Here is a 22,635-nt window from a genome sequence, read left to right on the forward strand (position 1 = left end):
ACGCCGATCGTTGTCCTCTTCGTAAAAAAAGAAACCACCGACAATCAGCAGTCGGTAGTGGCACGCAACACGTGCAGTGACGACTCCTCGGAGTTTCTGGGTGTAAAACCACGGGAGCGGTCAACCTCAGCTACCCCAGTGCCACCGTCGTGGAGAGACCCAAACGACAGCACTGCCGTTCCAAGGGTCCCTTGGACAGCTAATGGATCGTAGTCCCCTCGGATGAACGCACAACTACACCTGGCCCATCACCATCCACGTGTGGCCAATAAAATAGGCACAACTTTGGAACTCTGTACTGGTTATTCCATGTACCACTATATATCATGTGGGTCCTGCTATAGGAATGTGGAACTTCCACCGCTGGTTAACACTAACGATGAGTGCTGTCCCAGACCTTGTGTGAGCAGAAACACTCTCTCACTCGTAGTAGTTTTCGACTATCCTGACTAAACCATGAAAATCTGAGCCTTGCGAGCAAATGAGATAATTACCCTCAGAGCTATCTGAATCGGTTTATATAGAATCAACCCTACCACACACGAACAATAGTATTTATATGATCTTGGGTGCAAGCTTTGGATTCATATGCAGGCTGTCAGCCAATCGTAGCTCAGCGTCCCCGTGCAAGAGACTTTGGATTCGTGTCCCCACGCCACCCAGCCAACATCTGACCCCACCAAACGCTAAGCCGCGTGGAACCGCTGCACTTAAAACAAATGATTGAAAGAGTCTCCATCTTTTCAAAGGCCGTTTTGCCTCAAAGCAGCACTCCGTCACTGGAGACAATCGATAGCTCGCCGCGAAGTGCCCAGGAGTTGGAAAGTGGCCTTCCACAGCCCCACTCTCAACGTGCCCTTGACCCTCAAAAGGAAGTAACAGCAACAGCAGTGGTGGTGGTTTCACGTGGGATTATTTGTTTTAACACTCCCTGTTAGCCTATAAACCGACGAGTTACACACTCTTTTAAAGAAAAAATAGAGATTTGGCAAACGGTATTTACATAGGGATACACAATTTTTGCACAAGGGGATCAGAGGTTGGATCTAGAAACTTCCCCAGAGGGAGCGGTCCCGAAATGAAGCCCTTTAAATAGGGCCCTATACATTCATGAAAAATAAAGATTCAACATTTTCTCCGATAATTCTCAATAAAATAAAATCAATGTCAGGGTCTCGATCGGCTTAGCGATCGCCCCCTTTGCACCCCTCCCACCCCTTTGGATCCACCACTGAAGGAGGCGGGAGGGGGTCACGATTTTTCCGTGCGCGACTTCGCAATGTCGGATTTGGTCAACCACCGACACACGGTGCACCAGTCGCTCAACCAGATTGTCACAAGTTTGCTGCCGGCCGCACGGTAGCGAGGGGCACAGAAGTAATCTGGTAAGAAGGCACGTGCACAAATGGCTACCTTACACAACTAATTGGCAATTGAGAAAAATCAACACCACTGAACGCATGGGTTCAGCCTCTGGGTCACCATCTTCAGACGAAGAAGCCAGGTTCCCGAGCGATGCTCTCGCCAATGACTGCATGGACATCGGAGCGAGCTAAATGTGGCCCACGTACTTGAATTGTCCCTTTTTAGAAGTGAAGGATTTTTTTTCTGTCAGATCAAGAAATACACGGAGACAGTGAACCAACTGCGCCGAGTAGCCCCGCAAGAAATGTCTTCGTCTTGACGAGGTGAGACACCGATTCAAGTCACAGCAGCAGCAGCTGCTCAGTGGCGTATCCTTCCGGGGCGGGTGTTTGCCAAGCGAACAGGAGGTTCATAAGAGGTTTGTTTGTGAGATCGTGTAAATATAAATGTTGTGTCGTTAAACCCGCCACCACCCGACACAGCCAATTAGTAATGTTTGTCACGTAAACAGGTTCTTTCCACGATTTCTAACGACTTCACTTTCATTTGGCCTACACTACGCGGATGCAACTATGGAATGTAGAGATAACATTTCGCGATAACGCGAATCGAGTGGTCACGAAGGCCTCATTTAGCTACACGCGGCAAGCACCGTTGGTTTGCAAGTAGCAGCCAATCGGCTCGAGAAATGTGTACATCGCTTGAGATTAAAACACTTCGCGAGAGACAGCTGACGAGACGCGCCCTGCACTCAATTCTTTGCGGTGGCGTGTTCCATCCAGCATCACCATGTGGCATCTCAAATCGCTGCGCACTGGATTGTCTGTGCCGCGTCCTCTCTCGTTCCCACTGCAGCGATGACGCCACGTCGAGATTCACGCGTCAGTCCACACAGGTCGTCACTTCAACGACACTTTGCGTGCAATGTACGAAGTTATACAATGAGCAACGTTCAGGATGTACCGGCGGCTTAAGAACGCACAGCAATCGCCAGTTGTAGACGTTCCAACATGTTTAATAAGTACGCAAAGTGCTGACATCTTGATTTTTTTAAGGAAAAAAATGGTTTAAAACTGCCGTTTAAAATGACAAAATCTTCACATTTTAATTTTTTTGATGGTTTACACGCAAATCTCCCTCTCGCGTTAGTTTACGTAAATGTATACTTGTGCCCAATAAAATACAATATTTTGTAAACAAGGACAGTAAAATACACCAAGAATGGCGCAGGTTTGTATGTGTGCACCGAGACGCGCTCAAACAACAAAAAGTGATCGTTCCACCGAGAACTCTGTGGAAGGCCGAGATCAAGGGTCGTGGTTTTACACACAACCACTTCCCCCCTTGTCAGTCGCAGCGTGGTCCCACACACCATCTCCAATTCCACTTCCCTGGGCCACGAATAAAAACTCTAATGAGTTGAGATTTAATGTTTCACGTTTCAAAACCAGATATGGATTTTACGAGTGATGGCATTGTAATTTCAGGTCCTTCCCCTATGTTGCACCGGGCTACAAACAAATGCCAGGAGTAACGCGACGCTCCTCTCGAGAATATTTGCAGGGCACACGTACGCGGATCTCACAGCAGTCCAGCAACAGAGCACGCATTCAATAAAGCAACCAACATTCATCCTCGAGACCACCACGTGTCGAAAACGTCTTCTACCCCGGTGTCTCACGGCAGATTCCGCTGCAGCTCGGGCAGTAGCCACGCGGGCAGCTCGCTGTGCGGTTAAGGCCGGTTCGGTAAACACTTTAGACTGGAACAGGGTTCAGTGGACGAGGTCGAATGGGTTCATCAAGGCCCCCCCCCCCCAACTCCCCTCCTTACAAGTGGCTAAAGAGCAGCGTTTTGTAGCCACGCCGTCACCGCAAACACATCAAGCGTGAAAACTCATTCCTCCGATGAGCACGATTGACTACGTACGATGTGAAAGAAGTGTAACGTAGTACAATCAGCACGACCTTCCCATCGAGGACTGGGCTCGGACCAAGCCCACGTGACTGGCGCGGTGCTCATGTCCGATAAGCGAAGACAAACGGTCAAGTATTGCTTTTTGTACAAAGCACTCTTAAGATTACTTGCACTCGACAAGTACAGCCCTTTTGTTAATTTCACTGCGGGACGAGGGCCTACACACTCCATGCGGGTAGCGAGGGTTATTTGACGATACTTCACCTTGCCGGTCACTGAAGGCAGGGAGCCATAGCTGTTGGGAGCACAGTCCTGTAAACAATGGATTTGGTCCTAAACTGCCCTTTTCCAACAATGTAGCTTACAACACCTGCTATTGAGTATGGTGGTCAGAGATCCAAACACTATCAAGACTCAATTCTGCTTAGCTTTTGAAGTCCAACAAAGTTCCGGTGCATTCTAAGCGTTTGAAAATGACATCAGCACCATATTCAAAAGTGTGAACACCATTTTCCTCCCCATTTCCCCCCAGACTACACAACCTTATTTTGATTTTAAATTTTCTTTACGCGATCACGCGACTGCTGCGCCAGTTTTTATTGGTCAGGCGGTCGCATGAAATCCTCTTGGTCTGCGTGCAGCACCGGATACTTGAATTGGCGTGCGGATGGCCCCCGCTGTAGGCTGCACGCGAGCTCTGTGGCGATATCAAGACTGCGAGAGAGACGCTGCAGCGCGTTGAGAGCACGCCCGAACATCGCAACGCCGCAAAGATCCAGAAAACACGTTTCTCGGAATTCCAGCCTCTTGTTCACATTGAGGGCTCATCCATTCAGGGCCCTTACGTCCCGTGTATCCTAGCTTCAAGAGACACCGCTTCCTTGTCTCAGCCCTAGCGCGCGAACACACACGTGGGTCAGTTTAACGTGCGCCACGTATCTGGCACAGACAATAACGCAAGACAGAGCCAATCAAAATCCATGCCGGTGTTTCTATGAAGACAACTTCTCAACATGAGTTTGGCATGAGTCAGGTCTCTAGCAGTCGCAAGCGGAGTGGGAACGTTTGGAAGTTTCCCCGAGCCAAATCTTCACTGCATTGATGGGGGTGGTTTGGTTTTTTTATTGCTTAAAAAATTGGTGTAAAAGTTCAGCACTGCTCCAGTCAATGCCTTCTCAAGGCCCAGATAGCTCGGTCGCAACTCGGCAAAAGAACAATAATGTTCTTGTTGAGAGCCTTGGCAATATCGCCAAGCCAAGGTGTGTTTAGCAAAACCGCCACGTGTGCGCGCCCCCCCCCACAGGCCTTGAGAGAAGGGACACCGTCATCGGAAGACCAGGACAACAACTGGCTGCATCTGCAGGCAGAAACATGATTCCCGGGTATGCAGCACGGACACAAACACAGCGAGATGCAGATGACAGGTAGCAGGACTCTTAAAACTAGTTTCTCTTTACTGCTTTTGTAATTAACAAAAATAATGAATCTGAACATGAAACTATAAACAATCAAGAGTCTGCTTTCCTTGCTCTAAATTAATGACAGATTTAAACACAGGTTGTTAAATAAACACATTCAGAAGGTAATTATGCGTCTGGCTGAATGAGATGACCGTCCGGCATCGTCACCTTGCTAGGCCCTGCGTGGGACGCCAAGACAGGCACAGCATCGGTCATGAAAGCAAAACGGTCTCAACTAAATCGGCACTTTGAATACACCAACAAAATCGACGCTTGGCAGCACGTTTCTGGGACACACAGCATAGCACGGACTTTAACTCGTGTTGCTGGGTTCACAGCGCATTGTGCTAACCATTGTGCCACCGCTCCACGCCACAGTCATTAGGAGCAATATAAATTAATGCAAATAAGGTCCCAAGTGATTCCCTGCGTCCCACATAAAAAATACAAACATAATGTACAACTGGTGTATAAATAACACCATGCATTTATGGTCTTTAAATATATTTATATATTTTAAGATTCATGGCACAGGGTTAAACATGTTCAATCAATAAGACGCAACAAAAATGCTTTAAAAGAAATGAATTCTGGTCCCTTGGTATTTAAAAAGGGGGCAGCCGCTGCTTTGCGGATGAGAATTAAGGCCTAGACGGCAGCAAAGTCGATCTGTACGTAGAGCTGCCTCACTCCAGCCTGGAACACACGCGCGCGCACACACACACAAACACACACAAACACGCGCTCACACACACACAAACACACACACAAACGCACACACACACAAACATACACAAATACACGCGCACACACACACACACAAACATACACAAACACACACACACACACAAATACACGCGCACACACACAAACACGCGCTCACACACACACACACAAACACACACAAATACACGTGCACACACACGCGCACGCATACAAACACACGCGTGCACACACACACACCCACAAACACAAACAAGTCAACCACATGGCAATTCGCGAGTTCACACGTGCAGCCGCACACCGGTTATCAGGCTGCGCCATCAACCGTGAGACCCGAGTTTGATTCCCAGCAAGGTTTATGGCAATGGCCCTATCCAACAAAGCAGAGAAGGGTCATTGCGTGAAGTCAGCCATTAGATATTTTTACTCTTAAGGGCAGTGTTATTGACGAATGTGTTGAGGTCACTTTTCATAAGGATTGGGTTTTGTTTTAATTCCGTTTTAGTTTAGCACCTGGATTTACTGCGGCCACGCTTACGCAGGAGCCGTGGTGCATTCAGGTGAGCGAGTGAGTGTGAGCGAGTGAGTGAGTGCGAGCGAGCGAGCGAGCAGGTGAGCGATTGAGCGAGTGTGAGCGAGCGAGCAGGTGAGCGAGTGAGTGAGTGTGAGCGATTGAGCGAGTGTGAGCGAGCGAGCGAATGAGCGAGCGAGCGAGTGGGTGAGTGTGAGCGAGCAAGCAGGTGAGCGAGCGAGTGAGTGTGAGCAAGTGAGTGGGTGAGCGAGTGAGCGAGTGAGCGAGCAAGCGGGTGAATGTGAGCGAGTGAGCGAGCGTGAGCAATTGAGAGCGAGCGAGCGTACCTGCGTGAAGATGCTGTGAGTCTGGCTCAGCAGCCATCTGGCGTTGGCGTCTGGCGCCACGTGGAGCTTGACGGTGCCAACGAACACGTCGCTGCACAGCGTCCAGAAGTGAGGCTCCGTGATGCTGTACACGCCTTGCAGCTGCTGCACCTGCACCACACAAAGACCCCCCCCCCCCGTACAACCTTTAACAGACTGTTGGGGCAAGTGCTGAGTCACCATCTGCCACACGGGGACAGCGGCCACTGGGAGTGCTCTTTGAATGTTTGAGATGAGATGCAAGTTGCCCGTCAGATGTAAAGTGCTCCGAGATGCCCAGGGCATTATTTTACAGTGTCTGCCATCCTAATGGACACTCTTCGTGCCGAGTAACCAGGTTAGAAATTGACGATTTTTACACCGACACCTCGGGCGGAGTTTAACCAAAACGGTTATTCACAGCTCTGTCAATCCATACTTCGTTACGCCTTCCCTACCGAAGGAAGGGATGGTTCAGACACTGCTCGCCACCCATGTCAGCTGCTGCTGGGAGCCGAACTCACGTGGCCGGGGTTCAGAGCGCGGTGCGTGCTCACCACCGCGCCGCTTTGTCAGCCGATATTATGTTTGTCAGTCACCAGCAATGAAGTGCTCTCCTGACTTCCTGAATATGCAGCAGGCCAAGGGGACGTGCCAACAGCAGGAAACGTCTTTCAACCTTAGAGACTTATGTTTGATATCTTCTCCGAGCCAGCGGACACCGTTTGCCCAGCTGGAGGAGATTCCCAGTCGCCGGGGGCAACGTAGGCTTACACGAACACACACGCACGGTCACGCACGCACGGTCACGCGCGGGCGGACTGGTGGATCGCAGAGCAAACGTCGAAGCGTTCAGCCACCACCGCGAACACACGGGCGTGATAAACAACGTTCCTCCTCGGTTCCAACTGGAGACTCGAACCGCATCTCAAGCGTAGGGAACTGATGAAGAGGTAACGGCGTGGGGGCAGAGGGGAGTGAGAGGCGCTCGTGGGTGCATGTGGGAGGAGGAGCAAGGGGAGTGGGGGGGGTCTTACCCTCTGATAGCACTGAGGCAGCACAGGCTCCAGGCTTGGCGGCGTTCTTTGCATCAGGATGCCGATTGAATCTCGCAGGAGAGGAATGACACTGCAACACGTACACACACACACAAGTAAAACAGTGGTACGTCCGCCTGTTAGTCTGTTGAGACTGCCGAGGGCTATTTGGTACCAAGTTTGACAGTGAAACACTGCAGTGTGGAGAGGTCACCGCTAACCACGCCGGCCAACACCAGCGGCGACGATGGAACGCAGCACGAGGAACTCGCTCGTTTCAGCAGCGCCAATCTACGAGGGGCACTGGCAGAGGCACGAAGCGTCTGGCGTGGCCCTGGTGCAAGGGGAGGGGCCCCCTCAGGGCCCCCTCAGACCCCCCCCCCCCCCCCGCGCCAAATGCGCCACCAAATGGCGACGCCGCTGGGCAGGGGCACGAGCCAGCGGACACCGTTTGCCCAGCTGGAGGAGATTCTCAGGCGCCGGGGGCAACGTAGGCTTACACGGTCTAGAATGAAGGGGCACGAGATCTAGAATTAAGGGGCACGAGATTTCGATCCCAACGGCAGTGCCACCCACAACCCTCAGTGCAGGCAGCACTTTTGCCAGGACGATCTATAAATGAATAAATATCCAGCAATGTTCCAACAACGTGCCAGGAACTGAAAGCAAAAATCTGAATTGCTTCTAAGTTGATAAATGCCTCGAGCGATGTATGGCACGAAGCCAACAGCACAACAGGAATACAAGCAGCAGAAGAAGTAAAAAAAATTGTAGTGTGTGCACAGTGCTGATAAAATCAAATGTATAAATAAATCGAGTGTAGTTTTGATGGAGGGAGTATCGGCCAAGCGTGGGCGAGGTGCGGAGGAGGCCGCGGTGCCACGCGCTCTGCGCTCGCCGTGCCGTCCTCAACAAAGCTCCACGCTCTTCCGAGGAAAGCGGCGGTGGTCGTCGCGTGCACCGGCCTCGACCACAGCGGGAGTTTCTCACACACGACGACCGCGGGTGAATCACCACAGGCACGCGAGGGTGGAGCGGCTGCTACAGTGTTCCCACGAGCCCCGGTAAACCACCACCTGCCACCGCCACCGCTGGGCACGCCGGTGTCCTGGGCAGGAGCCGGCAAAGTGGGCCGGCTCCTGCCCAGGACATCACTGGGAAGTGTTGACCTTGGCGAAGGTCCCAAGGTCGATATCTTGGTGGCATAAACGTTATTATTCCGACCATGATAGCAGGCTACGACGACGATCTCAGACCACGACCATCGCAGACGTCAAAGCCAGCAAGGGGAGCCAAAAGGCAGCGCAACACACAACGCGGAGGGCCGTAACAACACGAGAAAAAAACTATCAGCGCGGCGTACCAGTGTGAAAAACACCGACAACCACCAGCTCTCAAATGGCTTGGTGACACTGCGCTTGCCTGTGCACCACTGGCTCGTCACAACTTCAAAAAACTCTCAACGCATTCATCAATAACACTGTGGTCTTTAAAATAAAGAGTAATTATTAGCCCACGTTTTGGGCAGCACAAGAGGTGGGGGGGGGGGGGCACTCCACATCTCGGTCCCCTCTCTGTGTGCCGTGAAGGAGGCCCATTGCCCGAAACGTTGCATCATCCACCTTTTCTTTTTAAGGCCAGTGTCAAACGTTAAGTCTGCTGGGGCAGGCTGAGAGATCTCCCATGAACCGTGCCTGGGCGGTGGCCCTCATTGGCACGGCCGTCCAGTCTGCAGCAATACAGTAGACCACGAAATAGCACAAATGATTTCTTGTTCACTGCAAGTTCCTTCCGTGATTTTCACAGGTTCATGCCAAGAGATTTGAATTGTGGTAAACCTTCAACGTCACGGTGGCTTGTCCCACACTCCCTCCCTGTGAGTCACTCTGTCCGTTCTCTCAGCAGCTGGCGCAATAACATTCACTTTTTATTTCCCAAAAAAAACGACTTTTAAATAAAAAGCACAAGCTTGTTAAAACGCTTTTCCTTTCCAGAAATAATTTGACGGCAGAGCTGCCTTGTAGTGCCACGCAGCAGCAGCAGCAGCTTACTTTGGGGGATATGTTTCAATTTTAATTCGGAACGGTGTTTCAAGGTCAAGAAAGAGTTTCTATATTATACTGCAGCGCGAAACCAAGCTGTGCACACCAAGGTTGGGAAGCGTCAACTTTGGCACCGACCAATACAGTATGAGGCCATTTAAATATAAACCACCTTCCCTCGACCATCACATTCCCTTCGTTTCCACTCTACAGGAGACAATGAAGTTTAAGAGGTTCTCACAGGTGTAGAGGTCATGGCCATTACTTGACCATACTTCACCACGCTGGTCGGTGCGGGGTGGTGAAAGGGGGAGCACTCGGTTATTTAAACGTGCAAATTTCCATCGCTCGTGGTCTACGGAGTCGCCCACGAGCAGTAGCCGCACCAAAACCAAAATCTAACAACTGTTGGATACAGAACGCCGACGGCTTCGACCGGAGCCCTGCAAAATCGAATCGTGCAAGCCACGCCGGGGTACTATGGCGCCATCGGGAAACCAAGCGTCAGCCATCGAGACCGGCACCTCGTTCCGATCCGAGCCTACGGGGGGGGAAATACCAGGCAGCAACGCGCAACGTGCCACGCGGCGTCACGGGATGCACCTTCTCGAGGGAAGCACCGCGACGGAGCTGAATGTGACGCCCGTGACGTGATATCACACCGGCACGGACATCGGTGGTAAAGTCATCCACAAGGCCGAGGAGCCACACCAGGGTGGGGGGGGGGGTCCAGTCTCGTACTCGACACGAGACTTACAAACACACGCTCGTTTAGCAAGTTCCCAATGGGGAACTTGGTAACACGGAGCGCCAGGGGTGCTCTTGACGTCTCTTACCTGTGCCATCACAACGATGTCACTCAAGGGCAAGAACGAAGTAACCGGCCAAAACCTTAAACGAGTGGCGCATGATGCTACCCAGGCCGGTGACGGGTGGACGACATGCAGACAGCATTAGCGCGGTCACAGAGTGACAAGGCAGCATTATTGCCGATAATTACTCGGTAAAATGTACTTCTTGCATCGGACAAGTTACATGTTGGCGATTGAACTGACAGCAGCATCACCTCATTGCACACACAAGATCTCGGCTCAAGCTCCGATAGCAGCCCAGGATTAGGAGTCGGAACGTGGAGCGCATTGATGTGGTGCTGCTCGACAGCAGCACAGATTAACTCCCCACGCCACACCCAACAGGGGGTGCCGTTGACTCAACAATGGCGCATCTGCTCTGCTCTGCTCTCCAGGGTCGGGCAGACTGGCGAACTCCGAGGGGGCGAAGAGCAATAGGGCTGGGAGGGCGTGGGGCGCGGGGCGGCACCTGACGCAGATGAGCCCGGCGATGATCATGGAGCAGATGGGGTCGGCGATCATGAGGCCGTAGTTCTGCATCAGCAGCGTGGAGATGATCACCCCGATGCTGCCCACAGTGTCCGCCACAATATGCAGGAACACACCTGCAAAACACAAAGATCCCCCGTATAGAATTAACAGATTGATGGGGCAAGTGCTGTTAGTGAGGAGCACCTATGAAGGCGGACACGGCACAAGAGGGGGTGAGTGGGTAGCCAGCACCACGCCCGGCTGCTTTGTTTCTCGAGTGGCGATGTTTACACACCGCATCGAAATATAATTTGAGGCAGAGTCGATCTAGTGAAGGCCCAGGACCGGTTCAGATAATCATCACTGGTGTTGGCTGTGACCGGGAATCGGACTTGGGCCGCCGGGTTTGTAGCGCAGCGCGCTAACCACTACACCACCGCTCCTCACACACACGTAATCACACACATACACAGATCCCCCGATACAGCCTACAGACTGTTGGGGCCAGTGCTGTCAGCAGTTTTAAAATGTGTGTGCGGTGCACAAGAAAGTGCTGTGGCCAGCACCACTCCCGGACACCTTTGTCTCCCCAGTGCTGATGTTTACACAAAGCACCACATACTCAATTAAAGCCGGGTTGACCTCGGCGAGGCCCAGAGAGAGATTCTGATTCCCATTACCACCGAAGCCAGCCGGGTTCGTAGCAGCAGGGCGTGAACCACTGACGTCACCACGAACCCCACCGCCCACACGTGGACACGAGCACACAGCGGTGCGCGTGCGCCCTCTGGTGGTGCCCAGGGTGAAGCCTCGGGCCGAGGCCGCCGCCACCGCCGCCACACGTACCCTGCAGGATCTGCTTATTGGAGCCAGTGGAGATGGACGGCTCCTCCTCTTCATGACCTGCGACAGACCAACGCGTTACACGACTGTCGACGAACGCGGTTGTGCTGCACAGCAGACCGCACCAGCGCGGTGGCGAGACGTTATCTGCCTCGCCTGGTATGCACCAGGTCGTGGGGTCCATCCCAACCCTGACGCCTGTATATTTGCAGTTTGCATGTTCTCCCCGTGGTGACATGGATTTTTCTCCGCGTCCTCCGGTTTTTCCCTCCACATTAAGAAACATGCACTTAAGAGTATTTTGCTGTGAACATTTCCACGTGATAAGCCACTTAGTTTAGTTAACATTTGTTGCCAGTTCGCTTCATAAAGAGAGTTATAAAGCTCAGTGGGCCGTACCTGGCAAGATAAAAAAAAAGTAGCAAGTAGTTTTTAAATAGCACAGCGTGTGCTGTCCGTGTGTTGCCCTGGCAGTGGGAAGTCACCCACGACGTTGTGGGAACTGGGCTCAAAGATGATTATAAATATGCTCGTTTTTAAATAGTTACAAATGGTAAAATTACATATTGTCTAGACAGGCATTAGGGTTAGGCATCGTATAATGTCAGGCCTGACAAAAAAATAAGCCGCTGCAAGATTCGGGGCTGGAATGTAAATGTCACCGAGCATCTTAAATGTCATGACAGAGGTCAACAATGCTGCGCTACAAGCGGGAGGTCACCCATCGAAGCGCTGAGCGGGACCGGCTCTGCTGGGCTTTAGAGCCGTGACCAGGTCAGGCAGCTGTGGCTCTGTTGTTCGTACCAAAAACGTTACAATCTGCTTTCGTATACTCTATAAAGCAGTGCTGAAATACAAAGTAAACAACTGACAAGATTACGGATTAAGGCTTTACAGCATACGCGCTCCATCGAATTGAGTCATATACTGCATGGCAAGCAAACTAAGATAGAAAAGTGGCCAGGACTTGTTATTTAAAAAGAGGAATTTAAATACACAGAAAAAGCTTTTCCAGAGCAGCACAGAAGAGAAAGATATGCATGTATGTTGAACTTCTTTTGCACCGTACGTAGCCAACCATGCTAATCGGAGGTGCGAGAATGGGGGGGTGACCTCCCACAAAGACACCAATGATGGTGGTAGCATCAAGAAACAGGCACGGAACTTAAATTAAATGTGAGCAAGCGTAATAGCAGGAAGGACACCGAATGAAGCATCACACTCTTGCGTATGGCAACCGACGATAAGTCTACGTCCAGATTAGCTAGGGAATGGCTTCAGCTGGTTGGCGTTCCCACAATCTGGTTGGCATTTCCACAATCCACACCGGGCGCGTGCTTTGAATTTCCGCTCGCGAGGGCCGATCTATCGCGAGAGATGTGCAGGGTCGATTCTCAATGTGAACATTTCATGTGAGCGTGGTGAGACATCGAATTTGCGCTGCGTGCCAACTGATCACGAGGGGAGCTACGACACAGGAACTGCGTGGTCGGTGAGTTCCAGTGGCGGGCCAAGCGGCCGGCAGTAGCAGAAGCAATACAGATCCAAAGACTTCAAGCCAAGGGATCGTCGGCATCTCCCATCGAGTAAATGGCCGCGTGAGAGTTCAAGGAAGCGGCGGAGTTGCCGCGAGGCCCCGACTCACCGTGGTGGCCGTGGCACGAGCCTTGGCCGTGCGAGTGGCCGTGCGAGTGGCCGTGCGAGTGGCCGTGGGATTGCTTGTCGCCGTTGTGCTGCGCGTGGCTGTGCCCGTGTCCTTTACGGAGCAGAGAAACGACACGGATATTATTAACACCCACTACCGGGTCTGTCGCCATTATTCAGTTCTGTCGACAAAACATTGGCACCAAGAACCTCCATCGATCGTCACAACTTCGGATGCCCGTTGTGAGGACAGCCCTTAGTTGCCTAGTGAAGCCACAAACGAATCTCAAGACTCTTTCAGGAGGATCGTCGATGACTACATGACCTTTACAACAAGTTCAAGAGCTCAACGGGACCGAGAGAGACCTGGGATTAATTAGAGCTGAATGTTAAATAATGAACACCAATGTATAAAAACAGCGCAAAAAACAACGTGAAAATATTATTCCAACAACTCCATGGAATGTGGCATCATGAAAAGTAATTAACATTAGAAAAGCAAAGCAACGTTTTTCCAATTTCTCTTTGGCTAATTTGTTTATGGGAGGAAACTGGGAGTACCCAGAGAAAACAGTTGCAAGCAACACGACTCACTAAACCTCCACTGAGCTGTCGACCTACTTCCTGTACCGTCACCTGCTCCCACCTCTCTGCTCCCGCTGGGATCGCAGAAAAAACACAGCAGCAGCCACTCGCTCACTGCTTGCCCCAAATATGGCAGCCACGCCAGGCATCGGCCAATGGGTTCAACACCCAGTTCAATCGTCTGGCGTCTCATCCCATGGCAGAAAGCCAGCACTCCGCAAAGGCTTTAGTCAATGCAGTAATCCTGTAGGATCCACTGGGTCTTGTTCACAACAACTACAACTCAATGTCGAGGTTGTAAATCCAGTGGCTGGTCTCGGAGCCACTCGCAGTGGACACGAGGTCACGATGCGCTCCGACGATTGTGCGGGTTCGCCGAACTTGCACTTGGGCAACTTTCATTTTCCATTTGTGGAAAAGGTGGCAGTGGCTTATAGATTCCACGTGGAACCAGCAGAAACAGGTTTTAGTTGGGTGCCAAGCATCACGATGACTAAAGACAAAATCCTCTCGACAGCGTCACCATTCATCCACGTCTCACAGACTCCCGACCTCGCTGCTCCCCGCCCATGGCGATCATCGTCCTCCCGGGCGCCTTCTCTCCATCACCACTCCGTCGGCAACCCCGCCCGTCACAGCGTTTCGCGCAAAGCTCGACAAAAAAAATCTAAAGCGAGCGGACGTGTGGACACGGACGTGCGGGCGCGGGGGCTCCACCACGCACCTCCGTGGGAGTGGCCGTGCCCGCCGTGCTGGAACGCGAAGATTCCGACGAGGTTGACGAAGAAACCCAGCACGGAGACGGTGAGGAGGCGGTCGTGGTGAACCTCCGGCGGCTCTACGGCTCGCTGCCAGAGCCGGCGGGGGAGGGGGAGAGAGGGGGGAGGGAATCTCAAAATGAACGCCGGCAACGATTCCCAACCGAGTGCCGCTGCAGGGCGCACAGCGGCAACACGACGGAGCGGCTGTGGAAATAACCGCGATGGGGTGTACGACACACGAGGTAACACACACTGCGACAGAGGGTTCAAGATGCACAAATGAGTGCACTTCTCCATGCAAAACACAATTAGTTCGAGCCACAGCATTCGGCGTGAAAACTGCAACCGCAATCGGTGCAAAGTGTACGAATTATCAGCAGAGGAAGTACAAACACGACTACATCAGATGCACTGTAAAAAGGGGTCGCTTTGTAGATCACGTCAGCCTCTGGGGCAACTATAACCCTGCCAACACAGCATGACGACGTTGATGATAAAATCATTGGTCACCATGCTGCCCAGTTGAGCCCTTTGGTGTAACCATATTGTCCAGATGGAAAGGAAAACTGGTGAAAGAACGTTCTGGATCACACGGAATCTACTCTAAAGGGCAGAAAGAACCCAACGTATTCTGACAATTGTCTCCTACAAATGTAACTTTTTAAAAAATAAATATAACAAGCAGTAATCTGCTGGCAGGGGCAAATAATCTCAAAACCAGACCAGATAATGGCTGCTGGATTACGTGCAGCGCACATGCAAATGAGATTCTCAGACACGACACAGGTGCATCGCGGGCACAAGGACCAGCACCGATCCGACGCATCGTCATGCCCGCAACAAAGCGCTTACCTCAATGCCCTCGGAGAATATGAAGAAAGCTGTGAAGATCAGAAAGAGACCGTTGACAAAGCCAGCCATCACTTCTGCCCTGACGTACCTGCACACGGGGCGGACACAGAACACACGGCGGCTTAGCGCGAGGGTTGCGATTGCACCTGCGAGTTCACGGCTACGTGTAGAGCTCAGGCTGTGGTGTTGAGGCTACAGATAGGAGTAATAGTTATACAATCGCGGGTGTTAACAGAAGAACTGGGGCCTTGCTCGTGTTGAGATCAGCGCCACGGCTCAAGCTAGGGAAAAGCGTTACGGGTGGCACTTTGATGCTTGAGGAGGCTTTGAAGAAGGGTCCCCGGACACTCGCGGGCGCGCTGGCGCACGGCGTACCCATAGGAGAAGGCGTCGTTGGCGTGCCACCGCGAGATGACGGACGCCGCCAGCCCTGCCAGCAGGGCCGTGCAGTCGAAGAACATGTGGAACGAGTCCGAGATGAGTCCCAGGCTGGTTGGGGGGAGGAAAGGAAGGGAAGGGGGCGTGGGCGCACACGGGAAAGATGTGAACGCACACACCGAGCCTCCGGGGACGTTCGGATGTCGGTGTCGCTTGGATGAAAAAGCGGGGATTGGCACAGTTGCCGACTACACGGTGGCCTTCAGGTATAGGTCTCGGATTATTTGGCTGCGTGCGTGGCGGGACACAGGGGTCGCCCTGGCAGCGCACTGCATTTTCATGGCTTCTGACCCACAGTTTTTCATAAGAGCTGCTCATTTTAAAGACACACCAGACCTAGAACTTTGATGAATTATCTTCTCCGTGATATCTTGAGTTACTACTAAGTTAACACGCATTTCATGCCAAAATATTTTCTTATATTTGGTAATCATGTTTTACAGACTTTTTTTTTACATTAATTTGGACAGGTCTTTATGCAGATGAGTTCTTAGGGTCAGTTTTCAAAAGTCTCTATTGGCTCAGGACAACCCACGGAAACAAGCACTGCCCAAGCGCTTACTTCACCGGCAGACGCAGACTTTTTTAGGATTCACATTTTTAAAACATGGCCTTAAAAATGCACCACAAATAAATCTGTCCAAGCAAGCTCACTGCGGATGCCGTGGTTTCGTTGGCTAAATCCACAGCAAACGCCACAAACACAAGCTAGGCCCTGGAGCATATGCGAACCTCTAGCAACTGCCATGAGGCAACATGACATCAACATTATAATCGTGTTTTTTTGTTTGTCAAAGTAATATTTTACTCCAAGGTTTCCATCAGATCTTTTATAAATTTTACCTACAAATTTCATTTTAATAATATTGCCATGTGTTTATCCCACAAAGTGTCAATGTAGCCAATTACTTTTAAGAGGTTCCTGCAATGGAATGTTTGGTAAATTCAAATAAAAAGGGGTGGACACTGGCATACGAGAGGATAACCTTCAAAGTTTTCACGATGGGTTTTTGAACCCCCTTACTGGCCAACCACCTCCTTACCAACTTACAGCTCAACAGGGTTCTATGTTTACACCAATTCCACTGCTCAAAATACGAAGTAACAAACAGACTCCGTAGGAATTCGGCGAAAGTGTCCATCATCACCGCATGCTGCCAATGTATTTTTAGATTATCCAAGCTTGCAAATTGTCATCAATTTGGAAGTTGTGATTTTTTCCCCCTACCCACCAACAAAAGAAGAATTTGCTAACATTCATGAGCGATAAACAACAGTGTGGGAAAGTTATAAACTTTACCATCATGGGCTGCTCCTGCTGGGCTTCAACATCACTCACAGCACTGTGGTCACATTCTGCATCTCAAAGCTCTTGCTTCACTCCCAAACGCATGTGACCTCTGTGCATGCCAGTGCTCCAAGTGTACCGCAATTCAAGGCTCAAGCTAATGGAATGCATTATCAAATAATAGACGATGCAAAAGGTCTCAATCTGACAAACAAAAGGGAGGGCAAACGAGTAAAGAAAGCCGAAGACAACATGTCAACACAAGGCAACATTAAGTAGACGCGCAAAACTGCACAACACGAACATTACATCGATGAAGGAGACGGGGGGGGTGCCAGAGCAATTTGCGCAAATTTAAAGCCGATGGTGTCATTAGACGCCGTCATTACCCCACGCGCTGCCTTCCACTCAAGGGAGGCCTCCGAGTGCCGTCTAAAACGCACTCGAGAGCACGCGGTAAAATGATCGAAAGCAGAGTCTGCAACACCGCGGTGGATCTGTCGCAATATTAACGGCGCTACAGGAGCGCGTCCTAAGTGGGCCGCGCCGCCGGGACGAATTCTGTCGGTCGTGAGCACAGGAGGCCGTAACGCGCGCGGGTACCTTGCGGTTCGACTGTGAAAGCGCCGTGTTCAACGCGTTGTCGCACGCTATGGGGGCCGGCGCGACTCTCGGGAGGGGACCGACGGCACAAACTCGGCTCGCGGGACAGGGAACATGAAACTGCAACTTGACAAAAGGTCGCATTTTGACGATACGTTAAAATAAACGTGTGTTGTGTTGTGATAAGTGTTGTGATACTGTATTGCAATTCGGAAACACGAGCCGCTACATTTGAATTCCAGACGACCGCAACATTGCGTGATCCTAAAGAATGTATTCATTCATGTGATATCTCAATTAGGTTCATTTGTTTTGCAATCGTCGCTGCATGACAACTTTGTCTGCTCTGAGAATTATGGGAGATGCTCACGACTGGGATATATGTTACAACACTGGTGCACAATATTTTACTCTTGTCAATGCTGTCAGGGGAACTGTAATGTCTACGTTATAATGAACAACAAAGTTTGATTATTCTTAACAACCACCATTGGGCAGCTGCACAAACTTCTTCATATAAATGATGGAATAAAATGCCATTTCTGTACGGTATTCACCAAGAGGAGGAAGATTATGGGGACGTTTTTAAAAAAAACATCATCCACAGTGCTGCAACCAGATAGCTGGCTGAACAAATTCCTCTTATCTGGATGAATCATAGCAAGCTGGCAAACTACTGCATCAAGACTGCATTAACCAGTCATACGCTGGATTTTATCTGGCCATTCGTTGGTTAAGGGCTCTCTACTTAAACTACATCGTCTCAGGATTTCCCACGCTGCAACTATCCACTCCACATGCCTCCATGTGGGAACACACCAGCCATGCAGCCAGCCCACCAAACCAGTTTCACTGGAAAGCTGTAATTAGTGTTTAATTAAGCTCTGCTTTTATCCACCACAACAATCCCACATGATTACAGCATGCTGTGTTTGGCCTTGGGCAGGGGCAGCACAAGTGTGTGCCCCAAGCACACACCTAATCAAGGCATAATCTCTATGAAAATTGGTTTAGTTGACGTCACTGGCTGACCCTAACCTCAGCGACGGTGAAACTTAAAATACATAAAATAAACAGGCCAGAGCCTAATTAGGTTCAAAATGTGACAGTGATGAGGATTTGCTTGCCTAAACATCTGACCAGCGTGGAAGAGTTGCCCAAATACCCTTCAGATGTTTGCAGGACTGCACAATGACATTTTAGAGTAAAGAGGGTCAAGGCGCAGCCCTCAAATTCTTGCTCTCGCCACTGCTAGCGGAAGGCCCTCCCGGTAGACGGCGCTCGAGAGTCCTGCTGGAGGGTATTTGGGGCCTCCTCTTCCACACTGGCCAGTCGTCTTGGAAAAGGTAGGAGGAGTAGCCACACTTCACCCCACCACACACGACCTACCGATCGCCTGTGGTGTATGAATGTATGCTGATCGGTGGGCAGGGGGATTCATGAAAGTTGCCCATGGCTTCAACTGCTGTGCCAGGAGGTTGAACCGGTGACCTCTGGATTGACCGTCTAGTGTGCTGGCCAATAAACCATGGCAAAATCGGCATTTCGGTCTAAGTGACTTAAAAATACATTAATAGACAGGAGATATGCAAGAGGTGATTTATATATTGAAGAGTTTGTCAAATGAGCTACACCAATGGGGTATGTGTTCATAATGCAATGGCGCATCACTCGCTCGGAGTGAATTGGGACCGATTTTAGATATTTACACCTCAAAGATTAAATGGGCATGTGCGAGGGATGTAACGACTCATGACGGTATATAGTCCATACAAACGCAATGGTAGTCAGTACAAATGAGACAGTTCAATGTATGGCCTCAAATTGAATCTAATACTCATGATACACGTATTCAATAATGCGTCTCAGAGTAACGCTTTCTCTACCTCGACTTCGTATTCAAGAATAATAAAATTGGGCAGGGATAATGTCCAGTTGGAGAGAATATTTACTGATTGGCAGGCAAAGCAGAGGACAGAGCGCGGTGATGAAATGGCACGGTGCGGAGTGAGTGAATGGTTGTAAACCTGGTCCCCAGTGCAATGCCTCCCAGTGATGCGAAGCTTGAACCTGCGGCCAGCTGTCGGCAACGTGGCACGGCGTGGGGTCGTGGGCTCAACGCCGGTGTTTACAAAGCACTCGCTCGTAGCCCTTGCAATTCTATCAATTGTTACAAATCAGCATGGCGTTTCAATACACCAATTGGTATTTTTTTTTTTATCCCCGGTGGAATGACTATCGGTTACGTGATCACGTGGACTCATCACACGCAAGAGGTATGTTGAACTTCTAATCCAGCATTGCTGGATTAATGCACACACACAAACATCGTGAGCTCACAAAATATACATTAATCGATACATCGATGCATCGTGGATGGAGCGGTGGTGCAATGGGTGAGCGAACTGCGTTTTAATCTTAGCAATCAAAGTTCGATTCCCAGCCACGGCTAAAGCGATATCCGAACAGACCCATCGCACCCGTCTCAACAACTATTCTCTACAGGCCTTCGTTGCCTGGAGAGTTGGGTCGTGGCACTGGTTAAAGAATGCCCAACAATCACTCGGCGACACGACTTTAAATCATAACCAAAGCTAACAAAGGGTGGCAAGTGAAATCTGACTACATCCTGCCAAACCCCGCTTTCACAGACCTGCACGGACCAGCGTGGTGAAGTATGGTTTAAAAAAAACCAAAGCCTCACGGCAGACGAAGCTTGGGGAGGCTTTCATCCAGCAGCGGATTGCCGAACGGGCGTCGTACAAAACAAGAGACGAATTGTTCCAACTCCCCATCCACCTCCCCACCCTGGCACCACGAGGCCAAGCCGCGAACACAACAACGACACCGCAGCCGCGGTCTGCGGTGTCTCACATCCGGCGAACAGCACGCCGAAGCTGCAACACGGTGGGGGGGGGGGTCCCTTGAGGCGGCGCATCACAACACCGTGTACCTGTTGCTCCATATCCCGTAGAAGAGCTCTACGAACGCGAAGGAGAGGTTGAGCAAGAGGAAGAAGAACAAGTTGCGGGAGATTTGGTCCGCGAGAATGGACCTGTTGGGGTGAGAAGGGGGTGGGGGCACAGAGCGAGCATTGGTGGATGCCCCAAAAAAAGCACAAGACAGAACATTCATAAGATGTTTTTTTTGGGTTAGATCGCGTAAGTATAAATGTGTCGAAACCCTCCATCACGTAAACAAAACGCCAAATAGTTACTACTTCAGCCCATCGGCGTGTTGAGGGGTGAAACCAAAACATTTAACCCAAAAATAACCCCTCTATTATGAACATTGGTCACTAAAGCCTACGTGAATAGGCGCGTGGTGGGGGTCGCATTCAAAACACCACAAACAACAACCACCTTCAACAACCACCTTCAACAACCACCTTCAACAACCAAGCGCTCGGCTGCTCTAAAGCAGGCGGAAACAGCCACCAAGAAGCCCGTAGGGCAACAGGGGTCTTGGATGTCATCTACGTCTTGAGACTTTATGAAAGGCGTCACACAAGCTGTACATACAGGGCTGTTATTGTTGTTGTTGGGTCACCGTCACTTTCCGCGCCTCGCTTTGTATCGTCCCCTTTCCACATTCACAACAAGCACGTACCACACATGCAAACATCATACACAATTAACACTCGACAAAACTTGGCGCCACAAGGATCCCACACTCACATCGACTGTACACGACGCACGAACCACAACGTCAAACACGACAGACACATACACAACCATCCGTACACAGCTCACACACACCAACCCCAAACACGTTCAAACACTACTCACACCAACGTCAAACACCTCACACGTCCATACACACCACACATCACAATAACCCCACACACCGCACACACCCAACAGACACCCCACACACACCCCACACATCACAATAACCCCACACCCAACACACACGACAAACACCTCACATGAACCACAAACACCCTACACACGTTCACACACCCCACACACACCACAAGAACCCCACACACTGCACACAACAACCCATTCACACAACTCCCGCAGCTCCCCGCCGTGCCAACTTGGCCTGGACGCGGCCACCAGCAGAGGGGCCCAACGAGACGCAGCCGCCCGCCCGCCCTGAGCGCCGCGTCGCGCCTCGCCCCCTCACCGGAACCAGCCGGCGAGGCGGTGGACGAGCCGGGCCCGCCGAGGCTTCGAGTCTCCGTCCCGCACGGACACGGGCAGCAGCAGCATGTCGCCTGCCGCCTGTCGCCTGCCGCCGCCGTGGGGGGTAGATGGTCGACACGTGCGGCGCGACACTTCCGGGATGCCGCAGCCACTTCCGCCTACGAAGCCGCGGTTATTTAATTATTTAGACGTCACGCGGTCATGGAAAATAAATAAATAATCTGCGTGCGCGCCACGTGACCGATCGCCGGCGGCCACGTGGCGGCAGCGTGGTGGGTGGGGGTCGCTGGGCGGCGTCGCTGTGGGCGGAGTGGAGGTCGAAGCCGATCCGCGCGGTGCTCGCGTTAGTGGAAGCCCCCACCACCCACCCACCACGCACGCCCCCACCCACCACGCCCCCACCATCCACCCACCACGTACCCACCCACGCACCCACCACGCACCCACCACGCACCCTCCACGCACCCACCCACCCACGCACCCTCCACGCACCCACCCACCACGCACTCACCATCCACCCACCACGTACCCACCCACGCACCCTCCACGCACCCACCCACGCACCCACCACGCACCCTCCACGCACCCACCCACCCACGCACCCTCCGCGCACCCACCCACCACGCACTCACCATCCACCCACCACGTACCCACCCACGCACCCTCCACGCACCCACCCACGCACCCACCACGCACCCTCCACGCACCCACCACGCACCCTCCACGCA

The 22,635-nt window shown here is 51.5% G+C and overlaps 1 protein-coding gene across 2 annotated transcripts; it reads right to left on the bottom strand.

Moving 5' to 3' along the window:
• Window positions 1-954: 954 nt before the first annotated feature.
• SLC30A7 (solute carrier family 30 member 7) lies at window positions 955-22,059 on the bottom strand. 2 transcript variants are annotated; one of them, XM_078867761.1, is made up of 11 exons: window positions 21,888-22,059; window positions 20,710-20,811; window positions 15,803-15,916; window positions 15,428-15,515; window positions 14,539-14,662; window positions 13,231-13,341; window positions 11,589-11,645; window positions 10,741-10,876; window positions 7,379-7,469; window positions 6,324-6,473; window positions 955-5,438 (listed from the first exon to the last, which is right to left on the bottom strand). In XM_078867761.1, the coding sequence occupies exons 1-11, from the start codon at window positions 21,971-21,973 to the stop codon at window positions 5,391-5,393; spliced, it is 1,107 nt and encodes a 368-aa protein (XP_078723887.1). In that variant the 5' UTR covers window positions 21,974-22,059; the 3' UTR covers window positions 955-5,390. The 2 variants fall into 2 exon arrangements, with proteins under 2 accessions (XP_078723887.1, XP_078723888.1); XM_078867762.1 differs by lacking the exon at window positions 13,231-13,341.
• Window positions 22,060-22,635: the final 576 nt, after the last annotated feature.

Source organism: Lampetra fluviatilis, chromosome 24 (assembly GCF_964198595.1).
Source record: "Lampetra fluviatilis chromosome 24, kcLamFluv1.1, whole genome shotgun sequence".
Taxonomy (NCBI): Eukaryota; Metazoa; Chordata; class Hyperoartia; order Petromyzontiformes; family Petromyzontidae; genus Lampetra; species Lampetra fluviatilis.